Source organism: Puma concolor, chromosome E4 (genome assembly GCF_028749965.1).
Source record: "Puma concolor isolate L17-30 chromosome E4, mPumCon1.1.hap2, whole genome shotgun sequence".
Taxonomy (NCBI): Eukaryota; Metazoa; Chordata; class Mammalia; order Carnivora; family Felidae; genus Puma; species Puma concolor.
This window is the reverse complement of record NC_141683.1, coordinates 71,174,545-71,191,134: the sequence shown is the minus strand read 5'-3', so window position 1 is coordinate 71,191,134 and position 16,590 is coordinate 71,174,545. Positions and strand designations below refer to the sequence as shown.

Sequence of the window (16,590 nt, the reverse complement as noted above, 5' to 3'; positions counted from 1 at the left end):
ACTTGTAATTTCCTCTATTTTTCAATTGTTGATTTAACATGTATTTTGCTTTCTTCTTTAGGAGCAGATAAGAATGCTGAGGAAGATTCTATAGCCAGGTAGGATTTTTATGGATTTGTAAAAGTGACATTCGTTGGGGCACGTGGGTGGCTCAGTCGGTTAAGATTGTGACTCTTGACTTCAACTCAGGTTTGTGAGATCAAGCCCCACGTCGGGTTTTGCGCTGACAGCCTCCTTGGGATATCTTTCCCGATTTCTGTGTGCACTCACTCTCAAAGTATAAAGGAATGAAATGAAATGAAATGAAATGAAATGAAATGAAATGAAATGAAATGGAAAATGAAAGGAAAGGAAGTGAAACGAATGAACTGAAAATTATGTGTTTCCTAAGGGAACGCAGAGAACAAAAGCAGTTGTTGAGTGGTCTACCCTGGACAAGACACTATATCCTATGCATAACATCTGTTAAATTATATAGGCATTGCATAGCTTTGCAAAATAGCTGTGTTGTTGTAGCCTACTTTTTATTACTTTGGCAACTGTGGTTCAGGGAGGTTGAAGACTCGACCATGATTCCATAGTTAATGGGTAGCTGAGGGGCTTTTCCCGTCAGCCTGTGTAGCTGCCACATCCATTCTCTGGTTCCTCAGCAGCACTGAGATGAAGATACAGATCCTAGGGCAGATCAACTCAGAATGTCAAAGCTAATCATGTCGGAACTCTAATTTAGGGTTTTCCTAAGAAACCAGGTTAGTGCAAGCATTTGCCCTTATGTATTTGACCCCTAGTGCTAACAAAAGTCATTAGTGCAGTGGTAACTAGTCCCTTGTTTTTACCATCCGAGATTTTAGGATGGATGTCAGCTATGGCCATGGTGTCAAGGCTTTTACATAATAAGCAAGATGTCGTCAGGCATCTCCTTAGATGTGATGATATCCCCTCTTCTTGAGACAAATGAGTTTTCTGTAAGGGAAGGGTATCTAGTTGTAGACCATGTTACGTTAATTAAATTCAGTCTCTATCGCAAGGATATTGCTAGGATATTTCGAGGATTCTCTGTTGCCTAAGTTCCCAGTCTGGTTTCCCTTTGGACTAGTACCCTTGACTAGTTCTAGGAAGCTTTTTCTTTTTTGGAGATTTTTTCCCTATGAAGTTTCTGTACTGTGTTTTTGCCTTTTTACTTTCTTCTCTGGGTTTCTTGGTATTTCTTTTTTTTTTTTTTCCCATTAATATTTCCCCTTCTGCCAGCTAAGGACTCTCCATTTTTCCAGAGGCCAAATCAAAACTACTTATAGTCTCAAGATTTAGGGAACCTCAGAGATTGATTCATCAAAATACCCTCTGGTAATTCAACCTCTGTTTAGCCTCCTTGCCCAATGGTTGCTTACATGGACAGTTTGAAACTCAAAAGAGATTGAAGTGACCTAGTTAGATATGATAAGTCACAGAAATGAGATTTACATTCGGGTTCTTTTCCTTCCTTCTTTCTTTCTTTCTTTCTTTCTTTCTTTCTTTCTTTCTTTCTTTCTCTCTTTCTTCTTTCTTTCTTTCATTTCTTTCTTTGTTTTTTTTGTCTTCATCTCGCAGACAAATATTTCAATGATAGAAATCTGGGGAGTGGGTCTAATGAATACAGTGAAGGAGGGTAAGAGTCGAATTAGCAGAGGAGACCAGGTTTCAAGAAGAACAACACTGAGTTGGATAGAAACAAGAGTTTTAGGAAAGATGTCAGAATATGGGGGTTTATGCCAAGTGAGATAAAGGTGAATGACAGGAATGAAGGACCCAGGATTAGAGGAGTTGTTTAGAAAGGCATATTCAAATAGAGAGTTCAAGAGGGTCGTGACCAGGTTTCTGCTTTTGTGTGTGTTGGTTTCATTGGAGGTGCGAGCATACCTCAGATTTTCTGTTGAGAGAGATTAAAAATCATTTGAGCTGCTGGGAAGAGTCTGTTTACAGCAAATAGAAATATGATATCCCCTACTTCCACCCCAACTGAGGGAGGATAGCTTAGATCCTCTCAAGGAATTGGGGGTGGGGGGTGGAGATTCCGCACATCAGAGATGTATGGCCCAAGGCAAGCTGTCTCCTCACTCCACCTCTTTTCCTAAATCTGTGATGCCCTTCCCATGTACTTGTAGGGCTGGGCAGGGGTAGGACTGACTTGTCAAATCAGTAAGGGAGCTTCATCTGGATCGGTGATAACATGCCTATGTTGAGGGGACTGTGTGGATGACTGAGACTCCCAGTTCGCTTGTTCTCCAGGAGCAGGCCATGGTTCCTACCCTCGGTCATTTGAGCCCATCCTTGTTGTAGGAGTGTATGGCTTCAGAGGCTCAAGTTTGAAAGGTTGGGGGATGCCACAGAACCGTGCCGAAGAGTGATGTAGGAGTGGGAGCTCATAGGGAAGAAAATAGTCAGGCAGCGTATAGAGAAATAGAGGCACAACTACCAGGACCATTTGATCGCAGTCTCTCTCCTTGGGTAGCTGAATGCCCCCTGAAGGCTTGGAATGTCTTGCTAGTTATTATGGACCTAAATAAGGCAAGACCAGTGTAGGAACAAAGTTGGCCGTGGGAACTTTTAATCTCTAGTTAGTACTACCACTCATAACATGGAAACCCAAGCTTTGATATATTTAGTTAAACAGAGGTCTACCTCGCACACAATGTAATGGATGGTCCACCATGTTCGCCGTAAGTGTAGCACCCATCTGGTAAAGTATGATGGTATTACGATACCACTGACTAGATAACCTATGCTGTACCTTTGAGCCTTGTGGTTATTCATTCTATAACTGGAACACTGAACTTCCCTCTCCCCTTCACCCATTTTGTCAATCCCCCCACCTCCCCTCCCTCTGGCAAGAGTCAATTCTCTGCATTTATGGGGTTGTTTCTGCTTTTGCTCTGTTTGTTCATTTACTCCCCTTTTTACATGCTACACAGAAGTGAAATCATATAGGATTTGTCTTTCTCTGTCTGACTTATTTCACTTACCCTCATACCATCTAGGTACATCCATGATGTTGCAAATGGCAGGATCTCATTCTCATTTATAGCTGCGTACTATTTCAGTGTGTGTGTGTGTGTGTGTGTGTGTGTGTGTGTGTGTATGTGCTTGTGTGTGTGTGGTCTCTTCATGTATTGGTGGACACTTGGGTTGCTTCCATATCTTGTCTATTGTAAATAATGCTATAATAAAGATAGGCGTGCATATATCTTTTCAAATTAGTATTTCCATTTCCCTTGGGTAAATAAATACCCACTAGTGGAATCACTGGATCCTATGGTATTTGTGTTTTTAATTTGTTGAGGCCCCTCCATACTGGCTTTCACTGTGGCGATACCAATTTACATCCCATGGCCAGTGCACAAGGGTTGTTTTTCCTCCACACCCTGAGCAACCCTTGTTGTTTCCTGTGTGTTGAAACTGAGCCATTCTGACAGATGTGAGGTAAGAAGTCATTGTAGTAACGTTTATACACTTATCTTTCAACCATTTCAGAGCATTCCCTGCCTGTCATACTTGGTTATGGAAACTCAGACTGGGTCTTTCCTGGAGATTTCACAGGTTGGCAGAGGTGGAGTCAAAATAGAGAACTGAAAGTTTTTTTAAAACAGGGTCCAAATTGTGAAAGGCCTGTACTATAGAAACCGTAACACACTGATGAAAGAAATTGAAGGTGACGGAAAGAGAAACACATCCGATGCTCACAGATGGGAAGAATACATATTTTTAAAGTGTCTACCCTACCCAAAGCCATCTACAGATGTCATGCAATCCCTGTCACCATACCAAAGCATTTGTCACAGAGCTAGACAAACAAGCCTAAACGTATAGAACCACAAAAGACCTTGAATGGCGAAAGCAATGTTGAAAACGAGGAACCCTGGAGGTATCGCAATCTCAGCTTTCAAGTTCTATTCCAAAGCTGTAGTAATCCAAACAGTATGGTGGGTACTGGTGTACAAAATAGCCTTAGAGCTCAGTGGAATAGAACCGCAAACCCAGACATAAATCCACCACTGTATCGTCAGTTCATCTTCTACAAACAGGAAAGACTATCCAGTGGGGAAAAGGCATTCTCTTCACCAAATGGTGTTGGGAAAACTGGATAAGCCATATGCCAAAGAATGAACCTGGACCAATTTCTGTACCATAGACACAAATAAACTCAAAATGAATTAAACACCTAAGTGTGAGACTTGAAACCATAAAAAAAAAATCCTTGAAGAGAGCACAGGCCGTCATTTCTCTGACTTTGGCTGTAGGCACATTTTACTAGTTATGTCTCTTGAGCCAAGGGAAATAAAGCAAGAATAAAGTTTGGGGACTATATCAACCTTCGAAGCTTTTGCACAGTGAAGGAAACCGTCAAAACTGAAAGGCAACCTCTGGAATGGGAGAACAAATTTGGAAATGTTTTGCAAATCCAGTAAAGGGTTAGTATCCACAATGTCTAAAAAATGGATACATGTCAACATCACCCCCGTCCAAAAAAGCCCAGTTTACACATGAGCAGTAGACATAACCAGACACTTTTCCAAAAACATACAGATGGCCAACAGACACATGAAAAGATGCTCCCCCAAACTACAACGAGATACCACGTCACACCTGTCAGAATGGCTACACTCCAAGACACAAGAAGCAAGTGTTTGCGAGGATGTGGAGACAAAGGAAACCTCTTGCACCGTTGGTGGAAATGCAAATGGGGGTGGCCCCTGTGGAAAACAGTATGGAGGTTCCTCAAAAACTTAAAACCAGAACTCTCCTATGATCCAGTAATTGCACTACTGGATACTACCCAAGAGAATACAAAAACACGAATTCCACGGGACACACACACTCCTGTGTTTATTGCAGCATTATTTCCAACAGCCAGCGCAAGCGTCCTTTGACAGCTGAGTGAACCAAGAAGAAGCCCTATATGAATGTATGTGTGTGTGTGTATGTATATCCACACACACACACACACACACACACACACACACACACACACACACACAAAGACACACACACACACTGTAATTTTAATCATAAAACAATGAAATCTTGGCATTTGCAATCACCTGGATGGAGCCTGAGTGTAGTATGGTAAGCAAAGTCAGGGAAAGACAAATGCCATATGATTTTACTCATGTAGCACTTAAGAAACAACAAACGAGCAAAGGGAGGAAACAAAAGGGGAGACAAACCAAGAAATAGGCTCTTAACTGCAGAGAAGAAATGGCTGGTTGCGGAGTGGAGGTGAGTGGTGGAAGGAGTGAAAGAGATGATGGGGATGAAGGTGTGCCCATGTCATGATGAGCACGGGGTGAGTATTGAGTTGGTGAATCATTATATTGTACAACTTAAACTAATATAACTCTGGATGTTACTATTACTGGCATTAAAATAAAACAATGAAAAAAACAGAGGCCAATTTTAATGATACCAAGAAACTTCGTGGAATAAACAGATAGGCGACCTTTCCCTGAACTTTTTTAAATTTTGTTTGTAAATGAATGAACATTTTCTTCTTGTATTTTTTTGCTCTCAAGGCTTTCCGACAAACCTGGTCCTGATGATTCACGGTCTACATCATCTAGCCAAGTCTTAGATTTTGGTACCAAGGTAAAGTACCCTCCTGTGAAACTCACTTTCCTGCTCTGAATTGAGTTTTCTCCCTTATTTACTCTGAAAATTTAAGAGGAGCCTGTGTATCATCATTTTATGAGTGTCATGGAAAGTTAGCAAGAACAAACCACTTTACAGATACATGACGCGTTGAATGTTTTGTTTTGTTTTGTTGTACTTTGGTAAATCCTACAGGTGGAGTCTTATAAAAGAATGGGCTGGAAAATATATAATGACCGTCAAATTATAATAGGAAAAGCTTTCCCATAATGGAGGAAATGTGACATTTGGTTAAGGATAAGGATTCTTACTGTGGTAGTAGCATGACATAATACTCATGCCTAAATGAAACCTGATTGGGTCCAAGTATCTATTGTAGGTTGCCCACCCCCCCCGGCCCCGGGCAAGTTTTATTTTGGTGACATACAGGATTTTCCTTTGGCTCTATCCTTTGTTCTACGTTTAGACTAAAATAATATTAGAAAATGTAGAAATTTAGATGTTTACATTATTTCTCAACATTTACCTTACAAAGGTGTTCTCCTGTAGTTTTCAAATAACTGCATGAAGAGTAAGTTAAAATTGTGCATCTCCCCGAAGAATACGTATTTTGCTGAGAAGAGTAGCTCTATGAGCAGAGGCTCTTCATAGCCAAGTTGTCAAATTTCTGATTTCAGAAATCTTTCGTATTCTAGCTTTGAACACTATCTCCTCCTAGTCCTTGTGTCAGATTCTAAAATTTAAAGTTTCAGACATCTGATATTTATTTCAGTATTCATTTCAAAGCCCCTACATCATTATAAGCTACTGGAGGTTAGGAAACACACTTGTTTGACTCCTGGAGCTCCTACAATAACGTCTTGCTTGGAAGAAACAATGTCATAGGTTTTGAATATGAATAAATGAGTAGGGAAATGGAATTCCGTAGAATGGAGTTTGAAAAGGAACAAAATACGCATGATATATCACAATTAAATATGTGAATTTAAAAAGTCAGGCTTCAGTTTACATTCCGGTTTAGTGTTTAACATGTATAAACGCAAATGAATTCTATTGAGGAAATCAGGAGTTACATAAGAAAGAAGGTTACAGTATATTTTTAGTATCCTCCCATTGTGAGCTTAGAATTGCAGAGAAAAAGTCCTCAGCCTTTGTTTGTGTAACCCCATCTGTGTCCCATTACATACATCCTTTGAAGGTTCCCATTTCTTCCTAGAATTCTCATTCCCAATTCTTTCTCCATAGTGAATGTTGACGTGTTAGGAACCTCTCTTTTTCTGTTCTTTTGTTAGTCTAGTAATAATTTCTAGCTTTTCGGAGGCGATAGATGCCAGGAATTGAACAGTTTATTTATAGTGAAAAAAATTAAATTCTTTATTACAGTATTTATAACCAGATAACTGTATAGTGATAAGAGTCAGTATTATTAGGAATATACTGTGAATCAAAGCCTCTCTTTTACATAAATATTAAATAGATAGATAGATGGATATAGATATAGATAGATAGGTATAGATAGATAGATAGATAGATAGATAGATAGATATAATATACTCATATATACACATATATATTTACACTTATATATATACACACACATACATGTATACATATATATGTACACATACACACACACACACACACACATATATCTATCTATCTATCTATATATATATATATATATATATACACACACATATATAGATACATATATCTTTAAAGGTTTAAAAGAGACTATTGTTCATGGTATATTCCCAATCCTACTTATATACCTGTAGAAAAATGTATGTTGTTTCCACTTACCTTCTTTTGCTCACATTTTTCCTTTTCTTTTTTGTCTTAAGCTCATGCTTCATTGATTGGTCATGTATTTTTTGTTTTTGTTTCTTTTTCCCTCTTCTCCCCCCATGCTTTTATGTTTTTTTTTTAATTTTTTTAAAGTTTATTTATTTTTGAGACAGAGAGAGACACAGAGTGCAACGGTCACAGGGGTAGAGACAGAGGGAGACACAGAATCCAAAGCAGGCTGCAGGCTCCGAGCTGCCAACACAGAGCTCAACGTGGGGCAGAAACCCACAACCCATGAGATCATGACTCAGGAGCTGAAGGTGGATGCTGAACTGACTGTGCCACATACGTGTTCCCCGCACCAGGCTCTTTTTTAATGGTTTACCCTTACCCTAATTTGTCCTTGCAGAAGCTATTTCTTTAGTGTCTGTTCTTTTAGTACATCACTTTCTGTCAACTCCATTGTCAACATATTGGTTATGGAATTCTACTGTCTTTGTGTGGTTTCCATCCAGGACTCATTGCCCCACAAGGTTTATTATTCTTGTTTTTCTCTTTTTGGAAGGGACTGAGCTAAATGTTTTTGAAATGTTTGTATTTCTCTTGGAAAGGGAGGGAGAGAGAATAAGAATGAGCAAGTGCTCGTTGTTGTGATCTGACAATATGCAAGGAATGATCTCAGGCCTTTTATATTTGTGGAGGGCTGTTTTGTGACCCAGGATGTCACTTGGAGACATTGGAGAATGTTCTATGTGCACTTAAGAAGAACGTGCATTCTACTGCTGTTGGATGAAAAGATTTTAATATATCAGTGTTGATATCCATGTATATAAATGCATATATATGAGGCCAATATATATCTATGTATATCTGAATACATCTGGTCCTTTGACACATTGGATCTGTGTTTCCTTACTGATTTTCTGCCTTGACGACCCGCCTATTGCCATGAGTGGAGTCTTAAAGTAGTCTACAATCATGGTATTTGTATGTATACATTTAATCATGTTTGTGATTAATCGATTCATATGTGTGGGCGTTTCACTTTGGGGCCATAAACATTTGCAACTGTTAGCTCCTCTTGATGGATAGACCCCTTAATTATGACCCAATGCCCTTCTGAATCTGTTACTACAGTCTCTGGTTTAAAATCTAGTCTTTCTGGAGGACGTGTGGCGACTCCAGCTTTCTTTTGACTTCTAGTAGCATGATAGGTGGTTCTCCATACCTTCACTTTGAATCTGGAGGTGTCCTGGGGTCTAAAATCAGTGTCTTGTTGACAACATATGGATAGATCTTGTTCTTTGGTTTTGTCTTGTGTTTTACCCATTCTGATTCCCTGTGTCTTTTGATTGGGGCATTGAGTCCATTCACATTCAGAGTGATTCGTTAAAGATATGGATTTAGTGTCATTGTGTTATCTGAAGGTTTCATGCTTTTGGTGAGGCCTCTGGTTCTTCGTAGTCTCTGCTGCTTTCCACTCACAGAGTCGCCCCGTAGGATCTCCTGCAGGGCTGGTTTAGTGGTCATGAACTCCATTAGGGTTTGTTTGTCTGGGAAAGCCTTTCTCTCTCTTTCTATTCTAAATGACAGCCTTGCTGGGGAAGGGATTCTTTTCCGCATATATTCCCATTCAGCACATTGACCGTTTCCTACCCCTCCCTTCTGCCCTGCCAAGGTTCTTTGGACAGGTCTGCTGCTACCCTTATGTGTCTTCCCTTGTCGATTAAGACTCATTTGTCCCTAGCTGCTTTCAGAATTCTCTTCTTATCTTTGTATTCTTCCGCTTTCGCTATGACATATTGTGGTGTTGACCTGGTTTTGTTGACTTGGAAGTGAATTCTCTGTGCCACCAAGACTTGGATGCCTGTTTCCTTCCCCTCATGAGAGAAGCTCTCAGCTATACGTTGTTCAAATAAACCTTCTGCCCCTTTCTCTCACTCTTCTTCTTCTGGGACTCGTAGGATGTGGCTAATATTTCATCTCACTGAATCACGTAGGTCTCTAGTACCTGCCTTTTGGTCCATAATTTCCTTTCTTTCCTTTCTCTGCTTCATCTTTGTCCACCAGTGGATCTTCTGTTTCACCAATTCTGTCTGCTGCTTCTCCCGTCCTTGCTGTCACTGCATCTAGTTTACTCTTTATCTCCTTTACACCATTTCATTTTCAGTGTTCATTGTGACGATTCCTTAGGTCCTTGATCTCTGAAGCAGGAAATTGTCTGCTGTCTTCTGTGCGTGGTTTCAAGCGCAACTATGCGTCTTATGAGTGTCAATCCCAAAATGTGCTCACATGTACTGTTTCTGTCTCTTTTGAGCACTTCACTGGCTGTCCTTTCTTCCCGGAATTTTTTTTGAGGAGAATTCTTCGATTTCGTCGTTTTGGCTAGATTCCTGCCCTTTATGTGTGTTAATAGCTTGTTCTGTGTCCCACACCTGTGAGTACTACTATAATAAAAAGAGCTCCTACACTGCCCAGGGCCTGGCAGTTCAACAAATGTTTTTGGAGTGTGTTGTGTGCACTCTTTCGGTGCGTCTTTGGCTGCTTTTCTCGCTACTTGGAATGGTGGTTTGGGCGTTCCACCAGGTGTGCTTTGATTTGTTTGTTGAAGTAATCCTGGAAAAAAGGAGAAGAAGGTGGTGAATAATCCTTTGCCCAAACAAAAAGAGAAATGACTGGAGTGGAAAAAAAGACCAGGCAGTGACTCAAAGGAGCTCTAGGGCTTAATCCAGAAAGAGAGGGGGGAAAATGAAGAAGGAGATCTAGAAAAGTATAGAGAAAATGCACAATCAAGCAAACAAAGAACCAGAACAGAGGAAGAAAGGAAAAAAATATATAGATATATCTATATATACCTATATATATGTATATATAGGTATATGTTAAGATATATCTATTTATGTAGATATATAATTAGTTTGACCCACGTGAACTCGAGACTACTAGGCTGTTTCCAAAGGGAGACGAGGAAAGAGGAGAGTAGAAAGAGAAAAAAGGGGAAAGAGAAGAAAGGGAAAGCAAAGGAAAGAAAAGATTGGCGCCTGGGTGGGTCAGTTGGTGAAGCGTCTGACTCTTGAATTTGGCTCACGTCATGTTTTGCTGTACGTGGGTTCTTAACCCCATCGGGCTCTGCAGTGAGAGCATGGATCTTGCTTGGATTCTTTCTCCTTCCCTCTCTCTGCACCTCTCCTGCTTGATCACTCACTTTCTCTCTCAAAATAAAGAAATAAACATTAAGACAGAGAAGAAAAAGATAAAAAGAATAGTAATTCAAATGAGAACAAAGAAACAAAGGTAGAAAACCAGAGGAGAGTTGTCCACTGGTGTCTGTGACAGGTGGTTGTGCTGGTCTACGGGAGGGGCTGTCTGGTCCCATCAGTGTCAGTCTCACTCCCACAGAGAGCAGTTATGAGGCACAAAGAGGCAGGGTTTTGTGTAATTGGCCTGCCTCCACTGAGGCTCACTGTCCATTCCCTGAAGCCCCACGATGTGGGTCATGGAGAGAGAAATGGCGACACCCCAATCTCTCCTGCTCACACGAGGTGTCTCAAAGCTCACTGTTTAGGTCGTCCTCACAGAATATCCTGGGGGCCCGGCTTGCCTTGCTGCAAATTCTCCTGTGCTCCCTGAGCACTGAGCTGGGATTCAAAACCCTATAGGATCCCGCTTTACTCAGACCTGGTTTTGGAGTAGGACCACTCTGCCCAGTTGACAAAGGTCCTCTGGCTCATGCCTGCAGAGTCTTTTTCCCTTGGGCAGGGCAATACCTCCCCTTTACACCATACTCAAGGTGTTCTCTCCCAGTGTTTCACTGAGAGCCTAGGGGCGGCTCCCTCCCCACCAGGCATGGGAGGTGGCAGCTCTTTTCTAGAGAAAGTCTGGCAACCTTGAAAAGTCTGTTTTTTAGCTTCTAAGGCTGTTTTGCAAAGTAGAATTGGCTCTCTGGACCTCTCCTTGGTCTGTGTTCCGGACAGGTTTTCTCATATCCAAATACACTTCCCACAGCCTCTCTCTCTACCTTCCTTTCGCTTCTCCACCAAAGGGCTTCCCCCACTCCATGCCTGTGCGGACCATTTTATTTCTCCCAATCCGCATACACACCCTTCTCTCCCGCCAAGCTTTGTCTTTGCACCTGTGGAGATTTTTCTGTCCCTCTGCAGCCTGTATTCCTGGTATTGCAAGTGTTGTGACCTCAATACTGCTGTGTTTGAGGGTCAAGGGAAATTCTGATAACTCTCCTCTGCCATCTTTCCTCCTCCCGCCTCCTTTTATTTTCCTTTTCACAATTTTACACTTCTGTGTAGGTTTGCATTATTATATCAGTTTAGTTGTTTTATAGATATTTAAGATGGGCTCTTCTTACAGGAAATGTATTGATCTGAATTTTCTTTTTTTTTCCTTTTTTTAAAGTTTATTCATTTATTAATTGTAGAGAGAGACAGAGAGAGCTTAAGTGGGGAGGGGAAAAGAGACAGAGGGAGAGAGAGAGAAAATCCCAAGCAGACCCTGCACTGTCAGCGCAAAACCAGATGTGGGGCTTGAACCCATGAACTGCGAGATCATGACCTGAGCCAAAATCAAGAGTCAGTTGCTAACTGAATGAGGCCTTCAGGCGGCCCTAACATTTTCTTTGGAAGTCCCCTGGGTACTTTTAATTTAATATGCCTTAGTTTAAACACATTGTTTCTGACCCATTTCCTTTCCTCTTCCCTGACTCTTTTTAATCTGCTCTGTCATTTGTGTTCCCTAGCCTAATAAATAGCAGCCCTGGAACAGGAAACGTCCTGGACTCCGAACTTCCCTGAAATCACCGCATCCACTCACTCACCACATTCGATATTTTGTACCTGCTTACCATTTTTCATATGTTATTCCTGTAATTCACTTGCTCAACTATAATTTTGCAGTACTCTTCTGGTTTTGCTTCCTTTACGTTCATCCTACATTGCTGCCAGAGTGACCTTTCTAAAATATACTTGTGACGATGTCACTCCTCTGCTTATTCAATGGATCCCCATTACCTGAAGGTGAAAATTCACATGCTAGCATAACACTGCTCTTTTTTCTTTTTTTTTGGTTTCGTCCTGATGTTCTAGTAATATCTCTCTATCTATCCCATTCCCAAGAACTCTGTTCCAGTTTTGCCATATTGCATAGGTGTTGTCACTTACTATATTATTTCATACTTGATTCTTTTGCCATTATAGAATGCCCTTCACACCCTCCCTGTGCACTTTGTCTGTCTTTTAAGATACAGCCCTATCTTCCCAGCGTTTGCTGAGCTTCCCAAATGTAAGTGTTTTCTCCTTTGTGCATTCACTGTACGTTATTCACTTCCCTTGCAGAACTAGTGGACGTTATTTTTCTGTCCTTACCTGTTTTCATGCATCTCTACTGCTACTAGCATATAGAACAGACTCTGTCTTTTATTTCTATTTCCAGCTCTTCCCCAGATCGTGGCTATGACTTGACAGATACAGTATGTGCTTGTCTTTTTGAGTGGGTGAGTGCGTGACCAAATGAATCAATGTGATATTTTTCTGAAGTTGGGTTTTTGTTTTGTGCTGCTTTTCTAGGAAGGAACTTCAAAGTCAGCAATGGAAGCAAAGGAAGATGGTGTTGGTATTATTGAAAATGTGACACCAGAGCAAGCAGTTAATGACAGTTTGATTTCTGCTGGTGGAGTGCATAAAAATTACAGAGGTGGTAAGCTAGTGAATCTCTGTGAGTTGTTTTCCTATGATTAAATGCTAGTATGAAAAAAACTCTGGAAGTATGTAGATCCAAATATATTATCCTTTTTTCGTGAAGGTGTTTTTCTGTTGCTATCTTTCTTTAGAAGTATCCCAAGTACTACCCCCTTTTACTTCCGGAAAATCGTGAACCCCCTGAACATCTTTTCTGCTATTGCTTTTATCTTATTGAAATATTCATGAATGGAGATAGACTTGTGTATGTGTTTAAAATTCATAGTAACACATGTTTTCATTAATTTATCTGTGACCCTATTCTCTAGATATCATGTCAGCATTAAAATTAGGAGAAGAGGGAGATGTAGAATCACCTTCTCTTCCTGAGGTACTGTCTTCTTCTTATTTTTAAGTATAGGCATGGAGTGATGTTAAAACATCCAAGAGATGCGTTGACTTTGCCTTTTGAATGATTAAAATAACATCGCAGTCATACTTGTAGTAATATAAGTAAAGTAATGATGACCTATTCTAAGGTGACAACTAGGGAAGGAGGTAAAAAAGTCCTGATCTCTCAGGCCCAGGCAGCTGCTGCATAATGCTACAAGCGCTGTATTTGAAATCAAAGACATGCTAGCATCTTGGTTCCGTCACTTCCTAGCTGTGGGATCTCGGAAAAACTTGCCTCAAGGTCAATGACCTCGTTCCTAAAAATGGCACCAATACCCACCTCTTGGTTATGCATAATGAACAAATGTGGCAACGTTTTGTAACCTGTAAAGGGTGCTATAGAAACAGAAGACAAAATGATCACAGTGGCTTTTAGTGACTTACTAAATATTGAGGATACTTTGGTGAATGTTTGTTTATTGTTGAGAGTGGGGTGGGGGGACAGAAGATCCGAAGCAGGCTCTGCACTGAGAGCAAGGAGCCCAATGCAGGATTTGAACTCATGAACTGTGAGAACATGAGCTGAGCCAAAGTTGGGCGCTTAATCGACTAAGTCACCCAGGCCCCCCAAGAATATTTGTTTGAAATGTGAAGATGTCTGAATGCCAATAAAATGGTCATAGGGTCCAGAAAAGAATGGGAAATTAGGAATGGGTTTTTGATTTTCTAACTCGGCACTATGTTAAGTTCTGGTAATCTCTTAGGGGAGACATCATATAGGTATACAGTTGACCCTTGAACCAGGTGGGTTTGTACTGTGGGAGTCCACTTACACACAGATATTTTTCAATAAATAGAGTACCATTCTGTAAATGTATTTTCTGTTCCTTATGGTTTCTTTTTCTATTAATTCTTTCTTTTGAGAGAGAGAGTGAGTACAGAGTACGTGGGTAGGTGAGGGCAGGGTGAGAGAGAGAATCTTAAGCCGATTCACACTGCAAGCATATTTTTTTCTCTTTGATATTAATTGATTTGGCTGCTAATAATTTAAAGATTTCGCATTCCCTAGTTATTAATCCTTAAACAGTGCTCAAATGCACTTTAGTGCTCGTTATAAGGGATGGTAAGCTAAATAGTTTTTAAGGTTTATAACATTAGAAATCATCTAACTTATTTTTTGGTCAATTTAACATCTAATGAATTGTTTAGTTCCAAAAACTGACAAGCTTAAGTTTATGAGTTCATATTTTTCTTCTGTCTTAGGCTAAGGCAAGTTAGTTTTCACTTCTTGCAGGAGGTTACAATCCAGTGACTTGGGAACAGCTAAACATAGATGAAGAAAGTTAACAGTACAATTGTAATTATTTTCTCATTTTTCTTTGTCCGTACTTGATTACTTAAGGACAAGGTGTTTTTACAAACATGTATCCTGCCCGAAAAGACATGTGAAAATCAAAACAAGGAAATTAACCACCCATTTTTGCAACTGCAAAAAATTACTCAAGGACCATCAATGAATAAGGAATGTGATAGGGAGCATGATATATCTCTATATTTAAGACATGCTTCTATGCAAAACTTTGAGGAAATGTGGATCAAATAAGGCAAATTAGACTAGAAAAATAGCTTAAAACTCATCACCAGTGAGTGAAAGCTGAAGTTTGGTGAAATTTGTTAACAATACAGCATTCCTACTCATCTTGAAGAAGAACCACCATGGGTTCACTCTAAGGAGGAACCAACTGAAAGGAAATACCTTCGAATTGGACAAATACTGTGCTTGACTGTGAGGAAGAAGATGCATTTGGAGTGTCTGTCTCGGTAGTATTTCAGGCATTTCCTGAACAAAAAGAGCCTAGTCTTGAAAATGTCATTCTCTCTCATTCATACCTGGGTCCCCAGAATATGCTTGCCAGTCATCTTCTAAGCTTTCTTTAAATGAAAGCAAACCATCCAGGACATATAAATCAAAACCACACTGAGATACCACATCACACCAGTCAAGAGTGGCTACGTGACCAAACCAGGAGACTATGGATGCTGGGGAGGATGTGGAGAAACAAGAACCCTCTTGCACTCTTGGTGGGAATGCAAACTGGTGCAGCCACTCTGGAAAACAGTGTGGAGGTTCCTCAAAAAATGAAAAATAGATCTACCCTATGACCCAGCAATAGCACTGCTAGGAATTTACCCAAGGGATACAGGAGTGTTGATGCGTAGGGGCAATTGTACCCCAATGTTTATAGCAGCACTTTCAACAATCGCCAAATTTATGGCAAGAGTCTAAATGCCCATCACCCGACGAATGGATAAAGAAATTGTGCTTTATATACACAATGGAATGCTACTTGGCCATGAGAAAGAATGAAATATGGCCTTTTGTAGCAACGTGGATGGAACAGGAGAGTGCGATGCTAAGTGAAATAAGTAATCCAGAGAAAGACAGATACCATATGATTTCACTCTTTTGTGGATCCTGAGAAACTTAACAGAAGACCATGGGGGAGGCGAAATGAAAAAAAAAACAAACAAAAAAAAACCTTCGAGAGGGAGAGAGCCAAACCATAAGAGACTCTTACAAACTGAGAATAAATTGAGGATTGATGGGGGATGGGAGGGAGGGGATGCTGGGTGATGGGCATTGAGGAGGGCACCTGTTGGGATGAACACTGGGTGTTGTATGGAAACCAATTTGACAATAAATTTCAAATTAAAGAAAGAAAGAAAGTAAATCAGACTATGAAAATGAGAACAAACCAGACATTGAGCATCTTTTTAACAACAATGAGGATTTTTAAAATGATATAGAAAATAAAAAAGCAAAGAACCCACTAGTTACATTTAAAGTGAAAGAAGGCCAAGAGAGTTTGACATCCAAATGGCAAAAAATATGGACCAAAATACCACCGATTGTATATGTGCTGCCGAAGCGAGCACGACCACCGATTGTAAATTAGACCTCAGTCTAGTGACTCATAGAGCTCTTTTGATTTGTGGCTTGCATGCTGCGATGTGATGAAACACATGGTTCCAACAAAAAAGCATGATATTTCTGCTGTCACAAACACGAGAAAACAAAACCAGTACAAGACTTTTTTCC

General features: G+C 40.3%; 1 protein-coding gene across 10 annotated transcripts in view; it reads left to right on the top strand.

The window, feature by feature from the left end:
- LOC147572807 (ankyrin repeat domain-containing protein 26-like) overlaps positions 1-16,590 on the top strand; it is a 626,452-nt gene that overhangs the window by 23,029 nt on the left and 586,833 nt on the right. For all 10 annotated transcript variants that reach the window (XR_015245799.1, XR_015245800.1, XR_015245802.1 and 7 more), the window contains exons 6-9: positions 62-98; positions 5,547-5,619; positions 12,987-13,116; positions 13,427-13,488. Coding sequence is in view for 5 of the 10 variants with exons in the window: in XM_086693296.1 (XP_086549422.1) it covers positions 62-98; positions 5,547-5,619; positions 12,987-13,116; positions 13,427-13,488 (302 nt within the window). In the remaining 5 variants the exon portion in view is untranslated. The remainder of the gene's footprint in view (positions 1-61; positions 99-5,546; positions 5,620-12,986; positions 13,117-13,426; positions 13,489-16,590) is intronic.